The sequence below is a fragment of the Muscardinus avellanarius genome (genome assembly GCF_963383645.1).
Source record: "Muscardinus avellanarius genome assembly, chromosome: 11".
Classification (NCBI taxonomy): domain Eukaryota; kingdom Metazoa; phylum Chordata; class Mammalia; order Rodentia; family Gliridae; genus Muscardinus; species Muscardinus avellanarius.
In genome coordinates this window covers 6,317,441-6,334,080 of record NC_137797.1, presented here as the reverse complement: position 1 = coordinate 6,334,080, position 16,640 = coordinate 6,317,441, and the positions used below count along the sequence as shown (strand labels likewise).

General features: G+C 57.4%; 1 protein-coding gene across 3 annotated transcripts in view; it reads right to left on the bottom strand.

Annotated features, from left to right (window-relative positions):
* Nucleotides 1-16,276, bottom strand: part of SCUBE1 (signal peptide, CUB domain and EGF like domain containing 1) — a gene marked incomplete at both ends in the record, with an annotated part of 120,223 nt that extends 103,947 nt beyond the window's left edge. For all 3 annotated transcript variants that reach the window (XM_080705478.1, XM_080705479.1, XM_080705480.1), the window contains 2 exons: nt 12,947-13,078; nt 16,189-16,276. In XM_080705478.1, coding sequence (XP_080561604.1) covers nt 12,947-13,078; nt 16,189-16,276 — 220 coding nt within the window. The remainder of the gene's footprint in view (nt 1-12,946; nt 13,079-16,188) is intronic.
* Between the last annotated feature and the right edge of the window lie 364 nt (nt 16,277-16,640).

The following is a 16,640-nucleotide window of genomic DNA, read 5'->3' as shown; positions in this document are numbered from 1 at the left end:
TATCTGAATATTCATGCACGGGTCCATCCATCTAAAGACTCAGCCAGAGGTGAATCCTCCCATTCACATGGAATCCATCCATACAATTCACTCACCCATCAGTTCACCCAAATGACCAATGGCTACTCATCCGCCAAACCGAACACCCATCCTCTGTCAAACACCACACGCATACATCCAAACACCTGCCCACTCACCCATGTGTCCAGCACGGAAACATTCACCCGTCTATCTACGCAAACGTCTATGAACCCAGTTACCCACTCCTTCAAAGAGCAGCCATCTAAATAGCCTAGGAATTCACACAGGAAGATTCTCAAAAGAATAAGACGTTAGGACAAAGAAAGCAACCACAGTTGATGGATAAGATTAGCTGTTGGCAGGATGCAGAAGTGCATTGGTAATCCCCGCACAATTGCAAAAGTTGGGCCGCAGACATGATTGAGCTTTCTTGAAGCTCAAAGAGAGGAACACAACCCATTCTAGAGTCACTGTGTCCATAAAATGCAACTAAGCCAGCTGTTTTAATGATGGTGAGGTCTGAGAATCCCCAGGCTCCCTAGAAGGGGGATGTCTCTTCTCCTGAGTAGGGATAATTATGCACCTCGGTGTGCCTGGCATAGCTTCCACTTATGCCTATTGTCCGGGCATAATCACTCACAGCAATCTCTTCACTATCAGGATGATAAATGATTGTGCCACGAGGGATATAAAGAGATCACTGAACAGTCAATGAAACAAACTCCAGACTTTCTCTTCCTCCTTCTTCCCGCAGGGCCGGCCGCAGGAGACGCCAGCGGGCTGCGGGTCGCAGGAAGGGTCGTTGTTCACATCTTCTCCCTTAGTCCAACCTCAAAGAGCTTCCTCAGATCTAAGCATGGCTCGGCACAATTGGTTCCTCTCCATCCCCAGCCTGAGATGTCCCAGGGTCCTCTGGCAGCCAGCCTGACGCCCCAGCGCCCGGGGTGGAGGACGTTCGCTCCCAAGCCAAACCTTCCCACTCGTGCCTTAATTTAAAAAAAAAAATCACATGAGATCCACTGAGTTCAGACATCTGTTTCAGGACTATTAGAGGCAGAGAAGGAGGAGCAGGCAGAGGGGGCGTGCAGAGGGTCCAGGGAGGGGAGGACAGAGCAGGGCTCTGGATGGACGGCTGTGTGTTGAACTGGGCCCTGCCCCCACAGAAGATATATAGAAGTCCTAACCCCAGTGCATATGAGAACGTGACCTGATTTGGAAACAGGGTCTTTGCAGATGTAATCAAGTTCAGATGTGGGTATACTGGAGGAAGGTGGGCCCTAATCCAATGGCGCGCGCATGTGCGTGTGTGTGTGTTACATGCACGTAGTCTGGGGATTGGACCCAGGGGTGTCCTCTCTCTAAGCTATACTCCCAGTCCTTTTGTTTCCTTTTGTTTGGAGGTCTTGCTAGCTTGCTGAGAGTGTTGCTAAGTTTCTGAAGTTGGTCTTCAACCTGCATCCTCCTGTCTTAGCCTCCCAAGTACTGGGGTGATGAGCACTGGCTGGTGTCCTTCTGAGAAGAGCGGAGTGGGACACGGTGTCTCAGAGGACACCACTCCGTGAGGACACAGGGAAGATGGCCGAGTGAAGACGGAGCCAGAGGCGCGAGAGTTCCCACTTCACTGAGGACCCGGGGCACCGCATGGCCAAGGGCCCCGCTGTCCCCAGGCGCCTGGATGGCGGCTGCCTTGACGTGCACGCTCTCTCCTGCGGTTGGAGCCAGAGCCGCAGGAGCAGGAAGTGAATATTTTTTAAAAAGCTTTCCAAGCCGGGCGTGGTGGCGCACGCTTGTAATCCCCGCGCTTGGGAGGCAGAGACAGGAGGATCGTGCAGGTTCGAAGCCAGCCGCGCGTGCTGGCTTAAGCGACCCTGTTTCCAAATAAAAATATAAAATAGGTCTGGGAGTGTAGCCCGGAGGTAGAAGGGCTTCCAGGAACCCCAGTACTACAAAAAAAAAAAAAAAGCTTTCCATTTTCCATAAAAGTCATTAAGGAGAATGGTAAGGAAAGACGTCATATGGAATTATCATTTTTATTTCCCAGGTCTGCTCCTATCCTGGAGGGGCAGGGACAGTTGAGGGAGGGTACAGAGAGGGTGGGTATGAACGGCAGGATGAAAGATCTCACTAGCTTTCAGAACTCCATCTTGAAGAAGAGGAGTCTGCCAACTCACAACTCCAGCCATCTCTGCTTCTTCCCAGTGTAGTTTTTTTTTTTTTTAATGAAAACTCAATTTCCAACAGAAGACGGCTCCCGGCATCCAAGAGAGCAGGGCAGAGCAGCACAGGGAACTGCTCATTATGGGATTTTTGAAAGGTCACACAGCCCCACTTTTTGTATATTAAAATGGCAACGTGTGTGCACACAATCCCACAGCCATGGTTCTGTGCCAGCCACACTGAGGGAACCCAAAGGGGTTGTTTTTTTTTTCCATTTAATTCAAAATTGGTTCTCACTGCCCAATAAAATATATATATATATTATATATGTGTGTGTATGTGTATATATATGTGTGTGTGTATGTGTGTGTGTGTGTGTGTATATATATATATATATATATATATATATATATATATATATATTCATTCATTCTGTGGTGTCTAGATGCCGAAAGATTCTTCTGCAATGAATCAGAGCACCTCTTCATTTTATTTTAATACTATTCTAGGGCGTTCTCTTGAAAATCAAGAGCGACTTGGGAACTTCAAAGTGAGGGTTTTTAAAGCCCCTCACTCTCCACTCTCAGCAATCATTACTGAGAATGCCTCCTCATCCCCCACCCCCAGAAATTGGCATTTTCCTAGACATTCCTCAGGGACAGTCGGCCCAAAGCTTTAACAAAGATCCCCCCCTGCCTGGGCACCAGCGCGTCCTCTCCTTTGTCTGGGGCCTTAGAGCAAAGCATACGCTCCTTAGATCAGACAACCATTCTGGGCAAGATGTATGGCTTAGGAAGTTGAGTCCTTACTGGTGAATGAATCTTAATCCGGTTTGTTGGCTAATTACGCTCTGGGGAAGGTGGTTTCTGGGCCGCCTAGCAGGAAGGATTAAGCCCCCTGTCCCCAGTGGTGCGGGGTTAAGCTCTGGGTTCGTAATGACTGATAATGAGACCTGCTCTCTGAGGACCCCCGCTTCCATCGATCAGGTTTCCCTCTGCGGAGACAATGCCAGAAGTGGACCCGGCAGTTAATTACGGGAAGGGTCAAAGGGCGTGCAAAACCAACACAAATCTATACACTTCTTCATCCTAACTGCACACAGTGACCATGGCTCGAGCCGGAGAGTGGGGAGGCTCCCCCCTCCCCACCTGTGATCCAAGATAACTGCGGGGTTCCAGTATCGGCAACCCCGCCCAGACCCCAGGTGGCTCTGGGCCGCCACACTCTGACTCTGCCTGGAGCTCCTTCCCCGGCCAAACACCTCCTCACCCTGCATGGGGCTCCCACGTGGCCCCCCGAAGCTCCTGCCTACCTCCTGGCCGGCTCCACCGCTCTGTCTGTTGCCCCGGCAGACACCACTGTCACTTTCATCTGCTTCTGTGTATGTCCTTTGGGGCTGCGGGCTGGTGGGCACAGAACTGGGTCTTGTTTGGCCTGTGCCTCGTAACCTGGCCGAAGGTGTTCAACAAGGGTCAGCTGACCACTGGAGGAACAGACGCCACGGGCTGTGGCCTCTGGTGACCGCTCCGATGAGCGCGGGCAGGCAGCAGTCCCGCGTGCACGGCCACCCTGCGAGGTGGCCACGGCATCTTTATCATCGGCAAGGGAAAGCGAGACTCGGAGATGCCACTTGCCCTGCCCAAGGCCACCCTTGGCACAGGGGGAGCCAGGAATGGAGACCACGCAGCCAGAGAGCGAAGCTGACACCGTGTCAGTCACAAAGGACCACGCACCGTGTAACTGCAGTGAGCCTCCAGAAAAGGCCAGTCTGTTGAGACGGAAAGGACACTCGTGGTTTCCGAGGGCTGCAGGCGAGGTGGGGAGAGGAGTGGGGGCTACGGAGTCTGGGGTTTCTCTGGGGGTGAGAAGAGACGCTGGAACCGACTGTGGTGACCAGCAGCTCTGAATTCACTCCCGTCACTGGCCTGAGGCTTCACACCTGTGAAGTGTATGAGTGAGGAGCTCGGCGGAGCTGCTAAGGCATCTTTAAAAACAACCGAACGCCATCCTGGCTGCCATCACGGGCTGGCGGGCTCGGGGGCTCAGCCTACTGAGACACTGGCCTCAAACTGAGCTCAATGCACCTGCTTGGCTGGGGTGCGTGGTGGGGGTGCGTGGATGCCAAGAACCAGGGGCTACGGCCTGACCAGACCACTGGGACGAGTACCCGTTAGCATGTCATGCCCTTTCTCCCTTAACAACGGCCCAGCCCTTCCCTGGGGGTTGCCCCAGCTTGGGCATCAGGGCTAATGCCACTGATGCCATCGGGCCAAGGGACGATGACCTGCTGGAGTGTCTGAAATCCAGTGAGGAGAGGCCGGGTGCTCTGCCAGCCCTGAGCTTCGGCCCTGACTGTTCTCTCCTACCAAGTATGGGCATGGTCACTTTCCTGTCCCTTTTGGGAAAAGCAGGGGAGATGCCCCAGACACCCAAGCTGCTGGCCTTGATGGGTGCCCCAGACACTGCAGCAGGGCTCTCAGAACACACAGCTGCCAGGAGACCCAGCCACTACTCAGAGAGCTGGGTCCAGGACTCCTCCAGACCACAGCCCTGGGTCTTACACAGGGGTATCCGAGGCCCCAAAGGGGAGAATCCGGGGACTAATCTCCTCAGCGTGTCAGCGGGGCAGTCCAGACGGCACCCTCCTAACCTAAAGGCAGCCGTCCAGGCAGTCCCATGTCCGCATGGACCAGGCCCTCGGCCCACGGTCCTCATCTGCCAGCCTTCTCTCCTCTGTGCCCCTCGCCCTTGGCCTGGATTGGGGGAGAAAATGACCCCGCATGTGAGGGGAGCCCTGGGTCTGCCCGCAGGACTGGCTGGGGGATGGGTAAGCTTAGCTACGCCCCCGGGGCCTGAGCCAGCGTCTGGCACCCTCAGAGTGAGGAGTAGCCGAACACGGAGCTGCTCACGGTGGGGGCCCAAGGGGCCGGGGGGGGGGGGGGGGGGGGCTGCCCTCCCTAACTTGGAAGTCAGCACACTAAGGCAGGAAGGAGGGACCCACAGGCCTGCCCCAGGTCACCCAGCAATGGAACCCAGGTCTCAGGGCCAGGAGGCCTGGGAGTTTCACAGAGGGGGAACGCCGTGGATGTGATCGATCCCAGTAGCATTATTAACACAGGCCAGAAGCCCCAGCCAGTGGCCGGAGCTGTCTATTCTCTCCTCCCTGGGGTGGGGCGGGGGGCCACAGCCCTGGCCCATCTGGAGGACCCCCTCGAAGCACCCGCCGAGACCCCCTGACCTTGCCGGCACACACGAGGCCCCTGGCCCTCTTTGTCTCAAGGCCTTTGGGGAAGGCCAGCATCCATTTCAGTAGCAGTCAAAGGCCAACAAGCCCACAGTTTATTTTCTTAGAAATAATGGCTTTTTTTCTGGTTAGCATTCCTCCAATGGAAAAACAAATACAGCCACTGTAATAAGAAGCGGTGGAGAGGAGGCCAGCGGGCCTGGAGGAAGGGGCTGAGAAGGGCTGCTGCCCGGGGAGCTGTGAGGTCCAGGGGCCTGGAGGGAGAGGGGCTCAGAAGGAAAAGTCCCCGCTTGCCGGCACTGGTGTGGCCATTGACAGACGCCCGTGGGCAGCGGGGCCTCTCCCCTCCTCTGACCTCTGCTCAAAGGACGTTCCACAGGCAGGCAGGTGATACTGCTCCTCCTGGGAGGAGAGCAAACCAGGCCCCAAGATGGCCAAGTCGCGCCAGGGGCGTAGTGGCCACCAGGGCCTCGGGATCCTTGCTACAATTGCTCCCATGCACCTTCCCACCATCGGGGCGGGGAGGGACGGCAGGGACCCGTGTTCCTGGCTCGGCACCTCCTCCGGGACCCTCCCTAGTCTCTTCCCTCCTTCTTCTTCCTTGGCTCTGCTGAGTCTTGTCTCCATTCTACCTCTGAGCTACACCCCCCAGCCCTATTTAATTCTTTAGTTTGGAACAGGGTCTCACTGCGTTGTGGGGGCCTCACTAAGTCGCTGAGGCTGGCCGCGAACCTGTGATCCTCCTGTCTCATCCTCTCAAGTACTGGGATTACCAGCGTGCGCCACCACACTCGGCTCAGCCGACATTCTTAATGCTTCCCTGAATCCAGTCCAGGGCACTCGTTTTACAGACAGGCAAAGTGAGGCCCAGAGAGGCAGATTTGCCTCTAACACTTAATTGTCAATGGCCTGAGCTTCTGATGTTTCCTTCTAAAAACGGGCACGGGCTTTAAGGACTCTCCCAGCAGCCTGAACTCTGGGGCAGAGCCGGGACGGGTTGTAAGCAACACGGCCTAATTGCTAGCTGACAGCAACTTGGAATTTTAAGTCACATCCAATTTCTTCCTGCCGGCTGGTCTGCTGGACTTGACCGCTTTCATCTTGGGCAGAACACGCTTTAGTGCGCATAATTGCATATTTTAAGACTTGAATGAGAATTCCCCTTCCCCTGCCCCCAGCCTACTCCTGCCTGGCCTGGCCTCCCCCTAAGCAGAAGTTGATCTGGAGTCTCAATAAATAGGAAGGCTGAAAACGATTTAATAAGGTCACGGACATTATTCCCTGAGAAGGCCAATTGGTTTTAAGTTTTTTCCTGACGTTAAACTAAATGGACCACTGGGTGTGTTATTAGGAGTTTTGTGCAAACGCTTTAATAACACAGTCTGTAATCTACCTAACTGCAGTGATTGACAGTAGGCCCTGGGGATATAAAATTCAGGAAGTGACTATTTACATTCATTACATACGTGCTAATTTTGCGATCTCTGATGGCCGTAAGGTTGTCATTTTTCCCCCTTTTCACACACATGAAAAGGAAAATGGCAATATATTTAATATACTGTGGCCAAGACAAAAACGTGTTTTCCCCCAGAGTTTTAATTATAGCATCCTGGGAAAGACCTAAGTTGAAACTTGCATGTGGAACGAACCACTTGAATGAGAGGCCCGAGCACACAGAGAGGGGTGGCGTGCGCTGCTGGTTCAGACTAAACAGTGATTAGCAGAGGGTCTCAGTGATTTAAACACGCCATCCGAGGGCGGTCTGCTCCTCGTTTGGGGCCTGGTCCTGATTATAAACGAGCGCTTTTAATTAAGATTAGTAAGAGCCAATTCAAGCTGTAATTTGGTCCTTTTCCTTAGCAAATGTCTATGAAAACAAAGCAATTAAGGTCAAATGAGATGAAGAATTGAAAGGGGGTGAAATGCCGCCCTGTGCCCCAGCCGCCCCTCCGGCAGTGAGCAAAACCAGGCCCGGCTAATTCAGACCAGAGGCCAGCAGGGAGCTGGCCCCGCTGGCTTCCCAAAGGCCGGTGCCCAAGGGGCAGGCGAGATGGGGATGCACGGGCTTAGCTGAAGGAAGAGGGCTGGGGACACAGGATGTGCAAAGGCCCTGAGGTTGGAAGGAGCTGGCAAGTTCGAGGAACTAAGAGAGGACAGCGATGCTGGGGACTAATAGAAAGAATAGAAAGAGAAGGATAAAGATAACAGTAGCTGCCGGCGTTGGTGGCGCACGCTTGGAATCCCAGCACCTGAGAGGCGGAGACAGGAGGATTACAGGCTTGAAACCTGCCTAGGGAACTTAGTAAGACCTTGTTTCAAACAATAAAGATACAGCTGGGCAGGATGGCACATGCCTGAGACAGGAGGATCGCGGTTAGAGGCCAGCCTCAGCTACTTAGTGAGGCCCTTTGCAAATCAGTGAGACCCTGTTTCCAAATAAAGAATAAAAAAATAGGGCCGAGGGTGTAGCTCAAAGGTAGAATGCCCCTGGGTTCCATCCCCAGCACCACAAAACAAACAAATAAATAAACAAACAAAGAGCTGGGCATGGTGGTGCACGCTTGTAACCCCAGAACTTGGGATGCTGAGACAGGAGGGTTGGTGCCTGCGAAGTTTCTCCACCTCCACGAGTTGACCCCAGTGACTTCAGATGCTGCTAAGATGGGGATCACCAAGGGACACAGACGTGCCCTCCACCTCGGGCACAGCCCCAGCGGTTGGGGCACCGCCACCCGGTCAAGGCAAGCCCCCCGCCGGCATTAAACTGAGCAAGGGGGGGGGGTCCCAGACCGCACCCCAGACCTGGTGCACAGGTGGAAGCCACCAGCCACTCAGCAAGATGGTCTTCGTGGTGCAGTGAGAAACTGTCCCCAGAACAGGGAAGGGGCGCCGCTGGTGTGGGGTTTGCTAACGGGGTTTTGTCACCAGCAGAGGTTTCAGGGTGATACGGTCAAAGGTATCAGAGGCTCAACTGGCCCCAAACACTGCTTCCCACAACCTGGCCCTGTTTCCTGTGGGAGACTGTGCAAGCCAGGCTCTCGGGGAGGTATTCTCTCTAGAAAGAAAGAGTAAAGTCTCTAAGATCTATAGGAAGGGGACTTGTCTCCCCAGACTCTTGCCTCGGCAGAGCCCACCCAGCTCAGGGCCTGCAGGTGCAGGAGCCAGGGAGGGAACACGGGCTTCCTCTGCCACGGAGGTGACGGCCTGGAGGGCCAGGGTTGTACTGAGCCTGCCGTGGGACGGGGTGGCAGCACATTCATCCCCGAAGTAGCTGTAGCCGCACAAAGGAAAGCCTTCTGTCCCATGTGGTTTTAATCACATCTTCCTGGTAGATGGTCACGGCGGGCGGCACATGTGTCTGCACATCTCTGTGGGGACGGGGATGTGTGCATATGGTTTCTATGAACAGTCAATGAACAAACATGCCTCGTTTCCCAGCCACTGTAGAACCTGAACGTCATAGGAAAAAGACGAAAACCTTCCCTCTTTTCAGATGAGCTCACAACACTGTGATCCTCAGCTTGTTGGTGTGACAGGATGAGTATGACCGTTATCAAGAATTCTCATCCACGCCGCCATCACCATGTCTTCACCATCAAAACCACCATTGCCCCCACCATCACCATCAAGACTAGCTCGTCACTGCCATCACCATCGCCATCAAAACCATTGCCATCATCACTCCACCACCATCAGCACCACCGCTGTCACCATCGACACAGTCGCGACATCACTGTCATCACCATCAACATCGTGTCACCGTCTCCATCATTATCATCAACACTGCCATCATCAGTGCCTTCACCATCCACATCACTGCCGTCGACATCTTCAACACCACCATCACCATCCTTATCAATATCACCATCGCCACCATGGCAACAGCAGCATCACCCTCATCATCAACTTCACCACCACCGCTACCCCCAACAACAGCTTACTGTTACAGTGGTGCTTATCAGCCGGGCGTGGTGGTGCACACTGTAATCCCAGCATTCGGGAGGCTGAGACAGGAGGATCGTAGTTCGCCGACAGCCTCGGCTACTTAGTGAGGCCCTCCAAAACTTAGTGAGACCCTGTTACAAAATAAAGAATAAAAAAATGGGGCAGGGCGTATAGCTCGGAGGTTGAATGCCCCTGGGTTCCATCCCCAGACCCGCAAAAAAAAAAAAAAATGGTATTTATCTCGGACATCCTAGGTCTACTTACTTATCTGCAAACCAAGGAAGTGGACATCTGGTGGTCTCTGAGCTCCCTCAGGCCACATTTCATTATCCTGCCAGCTCCTGCAGATGTTCAAACCCCCAGAGATCTCTACATGACCTGAGGGGGTCCGACAGCTCTTGGGTGGACACTGGCAGGCTGTGTCCATGCCAACTGATAACTGTGGGTGGATCCCAGGGATGAGGATACCCGGTGCCAGTGGAACAGGGCCCACTGCGGCCCCAGGACCCGCACCAGCACCTGCCCACCGGGGTTTGGGGAGCAAGTGACTACCCAACATCCTCCTCTTGGTTCCTTACAGTCATTCTGTGGACTGCTGACACGGCCACTCAACGGCTACCATGCGTCCCCAGCACATCCTAACGCCGTCAGTCACGAGCTTCCACCGGTAACTAGCTTCAGCCCATCGACGCCCCCAGCTGTTGAGCTTCCACGGGAGGGGAGCAGACTGCACTGAGACCGTCACCCAGACACAGGATCTCACGGCCTCACTGCTCCCGATCGCAGCGGAGGCCGCGCCCTGACAGCGGGTGCTAGGGGTAATGGCATGCTCATCTGTAGGGTGAGCACCCACTGCCTACCGATGCCGCTGTGAGCCAGGCCCGGAGGCAGGCGAGCCCGCGCCCGGCCCTGCAGTCACTCAAGCTTCAGGGTGGGCAGCAGTGGGAGTATTTGGGGACGAAATACCGGAAGAAGAAACAGGCTCAGTGAGGGCCGGCCAATACTCAAGCGGTCCCACAGAGCTGGGCTGCTGTCCAGGCTTCCATGCTCTCCTCTCTCTCACACGGAGCAGGGTCAAGGCAATGCCCCGGGCAGAGGGGCCTCCAGACACCCATCGCTCCACACTTCCCCGTCCATCCTCCCTGGGCCAAAGAGAGCCCGTCAGCCTGAACGTTTCCCGCACGCCACGCTCGCACCAGGCCTGCTCAGGAGCTGGGAGCACGGCGAGAGATGGGGGGGGTGTGTCTCTAATCGAGGGGCTCACTGTGAGATTCAGGGGCACAGCCCCCGCTGAGCTCTCTGTCCCGCATGCCACACAGTTACAGCCCACAGTCAGAAGGAAAGGATGAAGGGAAACCCAGGGACTTTGGAGCGTGTGAGGGGTAGTGTGTGTGTGTGTGTGTGTGTGTGTGTGTGTGTGTGGCGGTGGAATCAGGGAGGGCTTCTGAGAGGAGGCCAGCCTAAAGAATGATTAGTTTTGCTGGATGAGGTGGCCCAGCCTGAACCCCCAGTATGTGGGAGGCTGAGACAGGAGGATCGCAGGCCAAGATCAGCCTCAGCAACGCAGCCAGATCCTGTTTTAAAATTAAAAAATAATTATAATTAAAAATAGTAGGGGGAGGCTGAGACAGGAGGATCGCAGGTTCATGGCCAGTCTCAGCTACTTAGTGAGGCCTCTATAACTTAGTGAGTCCCTGTTTCAAAGTAAAGAATAAAAAGTGGGGCTGGGGGTGCAGCTCAGAAGTAGAATGCCTGTGGGTTCAATCTCCAGTTTCATAAAAACAGAGAACAAACAAACAAACTAAAACTAAAAAATAAAGCCTGAGATGCATCTCTTAGTCCTAGCACTTGGGCAGGTTCGCAGACAGCCTCAGCTACTTAGGAGGCCCTCCACAACTCAGTGAGACTCAGTTTCAAAGTAAAGGATAAAAAAGAGGGCTGGGGTATAACTTAGATGTAGAATACCTCTGAGTTCAAACCCCAGTACGCACACACACACCCCCCCCCACACACACGCTGGGTTTCTCTTTTTTTTTAGTGTGCGTGCGTGTGTGTGTATGTGTGTGTGTGTGTGTGTGTGTACGAGTGCATGATTTTGTGGTTCAGGAGGTGAGAGCAGAGGCCGGAGCCCTGCTGGAGTAGCGTGGAGACCCTGGCAGCTCCCGGAGCACCTTAACAAGGCTCCTCTGCATACTCAGCAGCAACAGGGCCTCTCTGTGCAGCAGAGGGGAGCAGGAGGCCCAGGGCCGGCAGGGGCCAGAGCGGCCTAGGCAAGAGTTAGATCCTAGGTCAAGCTGGCCTCGGACGCGCTCTTTGGAAAGGAAGCAGGAGACAACGTGTGGGCATCGACCATGCCCTCCCTTGCCAGGAACTGGGTCTGGGGAGTCGAACAGAGGGTCAGCAAGTGGTCACGCACAGCCTCCCGAGTGCCATGCGAACCCCGGAGCTAACCTCCAGGCCCTGCCCTCAGCCGGGCCGGCACATCCCGCTGGGCTTTTGCTCAGACGCTCTCTCTGCCTTCCGCCTGGCTTCCCCTTGGCTCTGTGGGGATGCACCAGCTTTCCACCCCCAGCTCCCGGGCTCTGAGCAAGGCAGGGATTTGCCCAAAATGTCACCTCCCCAGCACTCAGCCGTAAGTAGATGCTCAATAAACAAGATGGGCAGACCATCCAGCACTCTAGAGGGGGTCGCTGCCTCTCCTGTAGAGCTCCAGCCCCTGCAGGCGCAGGAAGAACAGGTGCCCGGCCTGCTCACAGGTTGTTCTGTTCACACAACTCTCACACTTGGATAACTTGTGCCACCAGGGGTCAGGGCAAAGGGTGGCCGAGTGGGAAGTAAAGAGCTGGATTTCAGTCCTGCGCGTACCGGGAAACTTGGGGCTCTGCCAAAGATGCTTCTCTCTGGGCCTGTTGTACTGATCTGTACAGTGGGCACAGACGGAGAGGATCTGGGCGGGTGACTCTGCCCTGGGGGCATCGTTGGTAGAGAGAGCACAGACCCTCCAGAGATGGCACCAAATGCCGTGCCTGGCTTGGAGGGTCCTGGCTCCCTGCGAAGGCCACTCTCTTCTCTCCCTCATTCGGGCTGCCAGGAAAGCAGTTTCTAATGCCCGGTGTTCAAACTAGCATTCCAGGTTGCAGGGAAGGGAGTCTAGACAGACAGACAGACAGCACAAATGTATGCTCTCGGTCCAACCTCAGGAGCTTGAGACGGGAGACCTGGGCCAGCCATGCAGCTGTGGCCGGCTCCTGAGCAGTACATGCTTTGAAGAAGCCACAGGCCCCGCAGGGGGTTTCAGTTTGAAGTTAGGCGACCCGGGGGGAGTGGGTCACCCCAGGCCTTTACCCATCCCATACCCAGCCAGGGACAGACGCACAAATACAACAGTCAATGCTTCATCTCAATTAAAAAAAAATAGAATTTCTAAAACCAGGTGAAAGTCAGGCACCCTAAGAATCCAACTTCTACCCGCTAGGGCGCCTGCATCCCAGGAAGCCCACTGCTTCCGAGAGGAGGAGAAGGCCGGGAAGGCGCGCTGGCCCCTGGCCATGGCTGCAGCGGACTCCGGGCTGGACTCACCCTCGCACCGCCGCCCCTCGCCCTTGTATCCAGGCTTGCAGAGGCACTTGTAGGACTTGGGGGTGTTCTGGCAGATGGCGTCGATGTGGCAGTCATCCGTTCCCTCCGAGCACTCGTCCACGTCCACGGCCCCTGCAGCGGGGGAGAAACCTCAGGTGAAGCGTGGCCGGGGAGCGGCAGCGCCTGGTGTTGGGCGGGGGCTCCTGCCTGTGCCCTTCCGCTGCTCACCAGCAGAGCTGACGGTGGCTGGCCATGTGACAGCTGGGTGGCATCATCCCTGGGCAGCTGCTCTGTGCCACATAGGACGCTATGGACATATTTGGTTTCCTCTGCTTCCACGATTTCCCATTGAGTGTGACTATTATCTCCACTAAACAGATGGGGAAACTGAGGGCTGGGGCACCTGAGGGAAACCTCTTTCTGTGTATCGTGCTCTCCCCCCAAGCATCGCCCCAAACCTCCTCCCTTGACTCAGTCTAGAATTCGCAGCCACAAGGGTCCTCGGAGAGACTTAAAACCATCCACTCTGGGTCACAGATGGGGAAACTGAGGCTGGCAGGCGCCATGAGCAGAGACCATCCCAAGAGGCCTGCAGGTGATCCGAACACGGGACCCCCTTCAGCCCCAATGCTGCAGAAACAACGGGATTTCTCATCTGTCTTCCATCCTGGCCACTGGGGTGCGGGGGCAGAGCCGACCTTCAACGCAGCCCGCCCAGCTCGGGGGCTGTTCTGCTACCCGTCCTCCCTTTCCTCCCTCGGAAGCCGAGGCCTGAGCCTGGTTCTCACAGCCCAACTTCCCACAGGCTCGGTGTAGGTTGGGAGGGCTCTAGGCCTCCCCGCTCCCACCCCAGCACACCTATGCACCTTCAGTCTAGAACAGCTTTTGGGCTGCACGACGCTAGATAGCTTCTGTGCACACACCTGAACGAACATGCACACGCACGCACGCACGCACGGTTGGGGCAGGTAGTGGCCCCTTAGCACACAGGTAATTCCTCAGGTTTGGATGACACAGTGAGGCTCCGCACAGACTAGACTCCGCCACACAACAAGCTTGTCCTCCAGCTGGCCATGCGTAAGACACAGACGGATGGCAAACAGACAGAAGGACCCAGGAGAGCTCCGGAAGGACTCTTGGCGGCCCTCCAGGGAAGGCTCAGAACGTCCCCATCTCTACGTACTTCTGGGCTCATCCTACGCTGCTGGGTCCCCAAGAACGCGCACTTTAAGCGGCTGCCCTGGCTGGCATCTGAGTTCTAAGGCTGCATGTGGGCGCGTCTTTGAGGCACCAGTGCCCCCCAGATTCCTTTTCCTCAGTCTCAGCCCCCAAGCCCCAGATCACCCCTGAGAGAAGAGGCCTCAAGATGAAACAGGGCGGAACGACCCCTGCACACCGTGCACAGGAAACGCGCGTGTGCGTGCCATCGGCTCTCAGGATGGCTCCACCTACCCAGGTGGGCGGCCTGTCCTCCACAGCTGCCCAAGGCAGTGTGGTAAGGGGCACTGAGCTGATGGCCACAGGCCTCTGCGGAAGTGTCCAGGGGGAAGCCCACATACGGCCGGCACTGCCTCAGGACAGGAAGCCCAAGGCCAGAGAGGGCCAGTGTCCACGCTCCCACCGGGAGGAGCAGGGCCACTTCCTGGAAAGGACCAGCAGGGGCATCAGGCCACAGATACGGTTGTTCCCACTTCCCAGAGAGACAGGAAACTGCCAAGCTTCTTTCGCCTCGCACTCCCACGCCCCAGTCTCCATGTGGGTGGGTAGGTATTCTCCTTGGTAGGGGCGTGCATGCCTGGGAGGGCTGCCTGCCAGCATACCTTACAAAGCCCTGGGCAGGCAGGGAGAGGACAGGGCTCCGCTGGCCACGCTCCCTGCCAGCCCAGCCCCTCTGCAGGCCAGCCCTGGTCTCCACCAACCACAGGCTGCTCCCTTTTGACTGTGGCTGGCTTCTGCTGGGGACCTGCCGCTGGGGTTCATATAGTCCCTGGGCTTTCGGAGAGTGGAGAAGGGGCAGGAAACAGGCGGACACAGAGAGACAGGAGGAAGGCAGACAGGTGGGGACTAGTCAGATAGCGGCAAAGGTCCCCAAGCCTGGGAGAGATGCCCACAGACACGCAGGGTACGGGCAGCAAGGAGTGGCTCCTGGACAGGGGCTCGTACGAAAAAAAAAGCTCACTCCAGCTGTGGAATAGGGCAAAAGCGTCCTGGTATCCTCACATAACTCCAGGAATAGACCCCACACCACCAGAGGCGGATCTCAGGGAGCCCAGCTGGAGGGAGAGATAAGGGCATGGGCGCAGGCAGGACCCCTCCTTGCCCCCCTCCCCAAGAACCAAGAAACAGGGAGGAAGCTCCTCTGAAGAGCTGAGAGGAGAGGATGTGCCTCCAGCCTGGCCCGGGAGCCCCTCGCAGGCAGGCAGAGTAGGAGAGGACGGGGGAGAGGGCAGAGTCCCCGAGACCCCGCTGGCTGGCTTGCGGGCTTCCCTGTGCCTGCCTCCTGCCGGGATGTCCTCTCTGCCACCGGGCAGTGCCGGGTCACCTCCCTGCCTGCCAGCAGCCAGGTGCCCACTCTGCACCCCTTGTCTTCTCTTTCCTCCCCTCCTGTCACGCCGTCCAAGGGGCCATCTCTTCCCAGGCTCTCTCCGGCAGCCCCCGTCCTCTGTCTCTTTCTCTGGTGTCCATCTGTCTCCACCTCTCCTCGGGGCAGTCCGTCCCACGCGGCCCCTCCTTTGATCTGCCCAATTCCTCCCTCGGGTTTTGCTTTCTCTTCCCCGGGCGGCTCCGTTCTCCTCTCCCCTGCCCGGTCGGTCTTTCTTTGGGCTTCTTCCCGTGTCCTTTTGTCTGTTCCCCCTGCGCCTCCTTTTCTGTCCGTCTGTCCCTGCATCCCGTCCCTCTTTCTCTCTGTTGGTCGTGTTTTCTTCGGCCGCCTTCGGGCTCCTCCCGGGCCCTCTTTCCCCGCTGCCCTCTCTCCGGGGGGGGGGGCGCCCTCTGGGCTCCTGCGGGGTCCGCGCCCCCCCCCCCCCGGGCCAGCCAGCGCGCTTTCTTTCTTCCTCGCGCCCTCCGCTCCCCCCCCCCTCCGGGGCCTCAGCCCACCCCGCCCCTGCCGCGGCGCCCCGGGCCGGCCAGGCTGCGGGAGGGGCCCCGGGCCGGCCCCGAAGTTACTTTGCCAGCGGCGGGGGCGCGGACGGGGCCTGGGGACCGCGCCCCCGCCCGCGCCCCCCGCCCCGCCGGGCGCTTACCTGGGAGCCCGCTGCCCCCCGCCAGCCGCCCGCACGCGCCCAGGGCGAGCAGCACGCACACGCGCCAGCGCACAGCCGCCGCGCCCATGATCGCTGCGGGCCGGGCGGGCGCGGACCCGCCGACCGGCCGCGGGAAGCGCTCGGTGCCGCTCGCCGCCGGGCGCCGAGCCTCCAGCGGCGCGGCTGACGAGCTGACAGCCGCGCGCTCATTGGCCCGCGGCCGCGGGGGCGGGGCGGGCCCCGGGGCCGACCAATGGGCGCCGGGCGCCGGGGCGGGTGGGCGGGGCGCGGGCGCCTCCCGGGGCGGGCGGCAGGTGGGGGGCGGGCCGGGGTCTGGGCCGCGGGGCTTCGCCGGGGCGGCTCCCTCCCGAGCCCCGCTGTCCGGGCCGCCGGCCCCGCGGGCGGACCCTCGCCCCCACGGCGGGGAGGGGGCTGCGGAGCGGGTCTCGGGG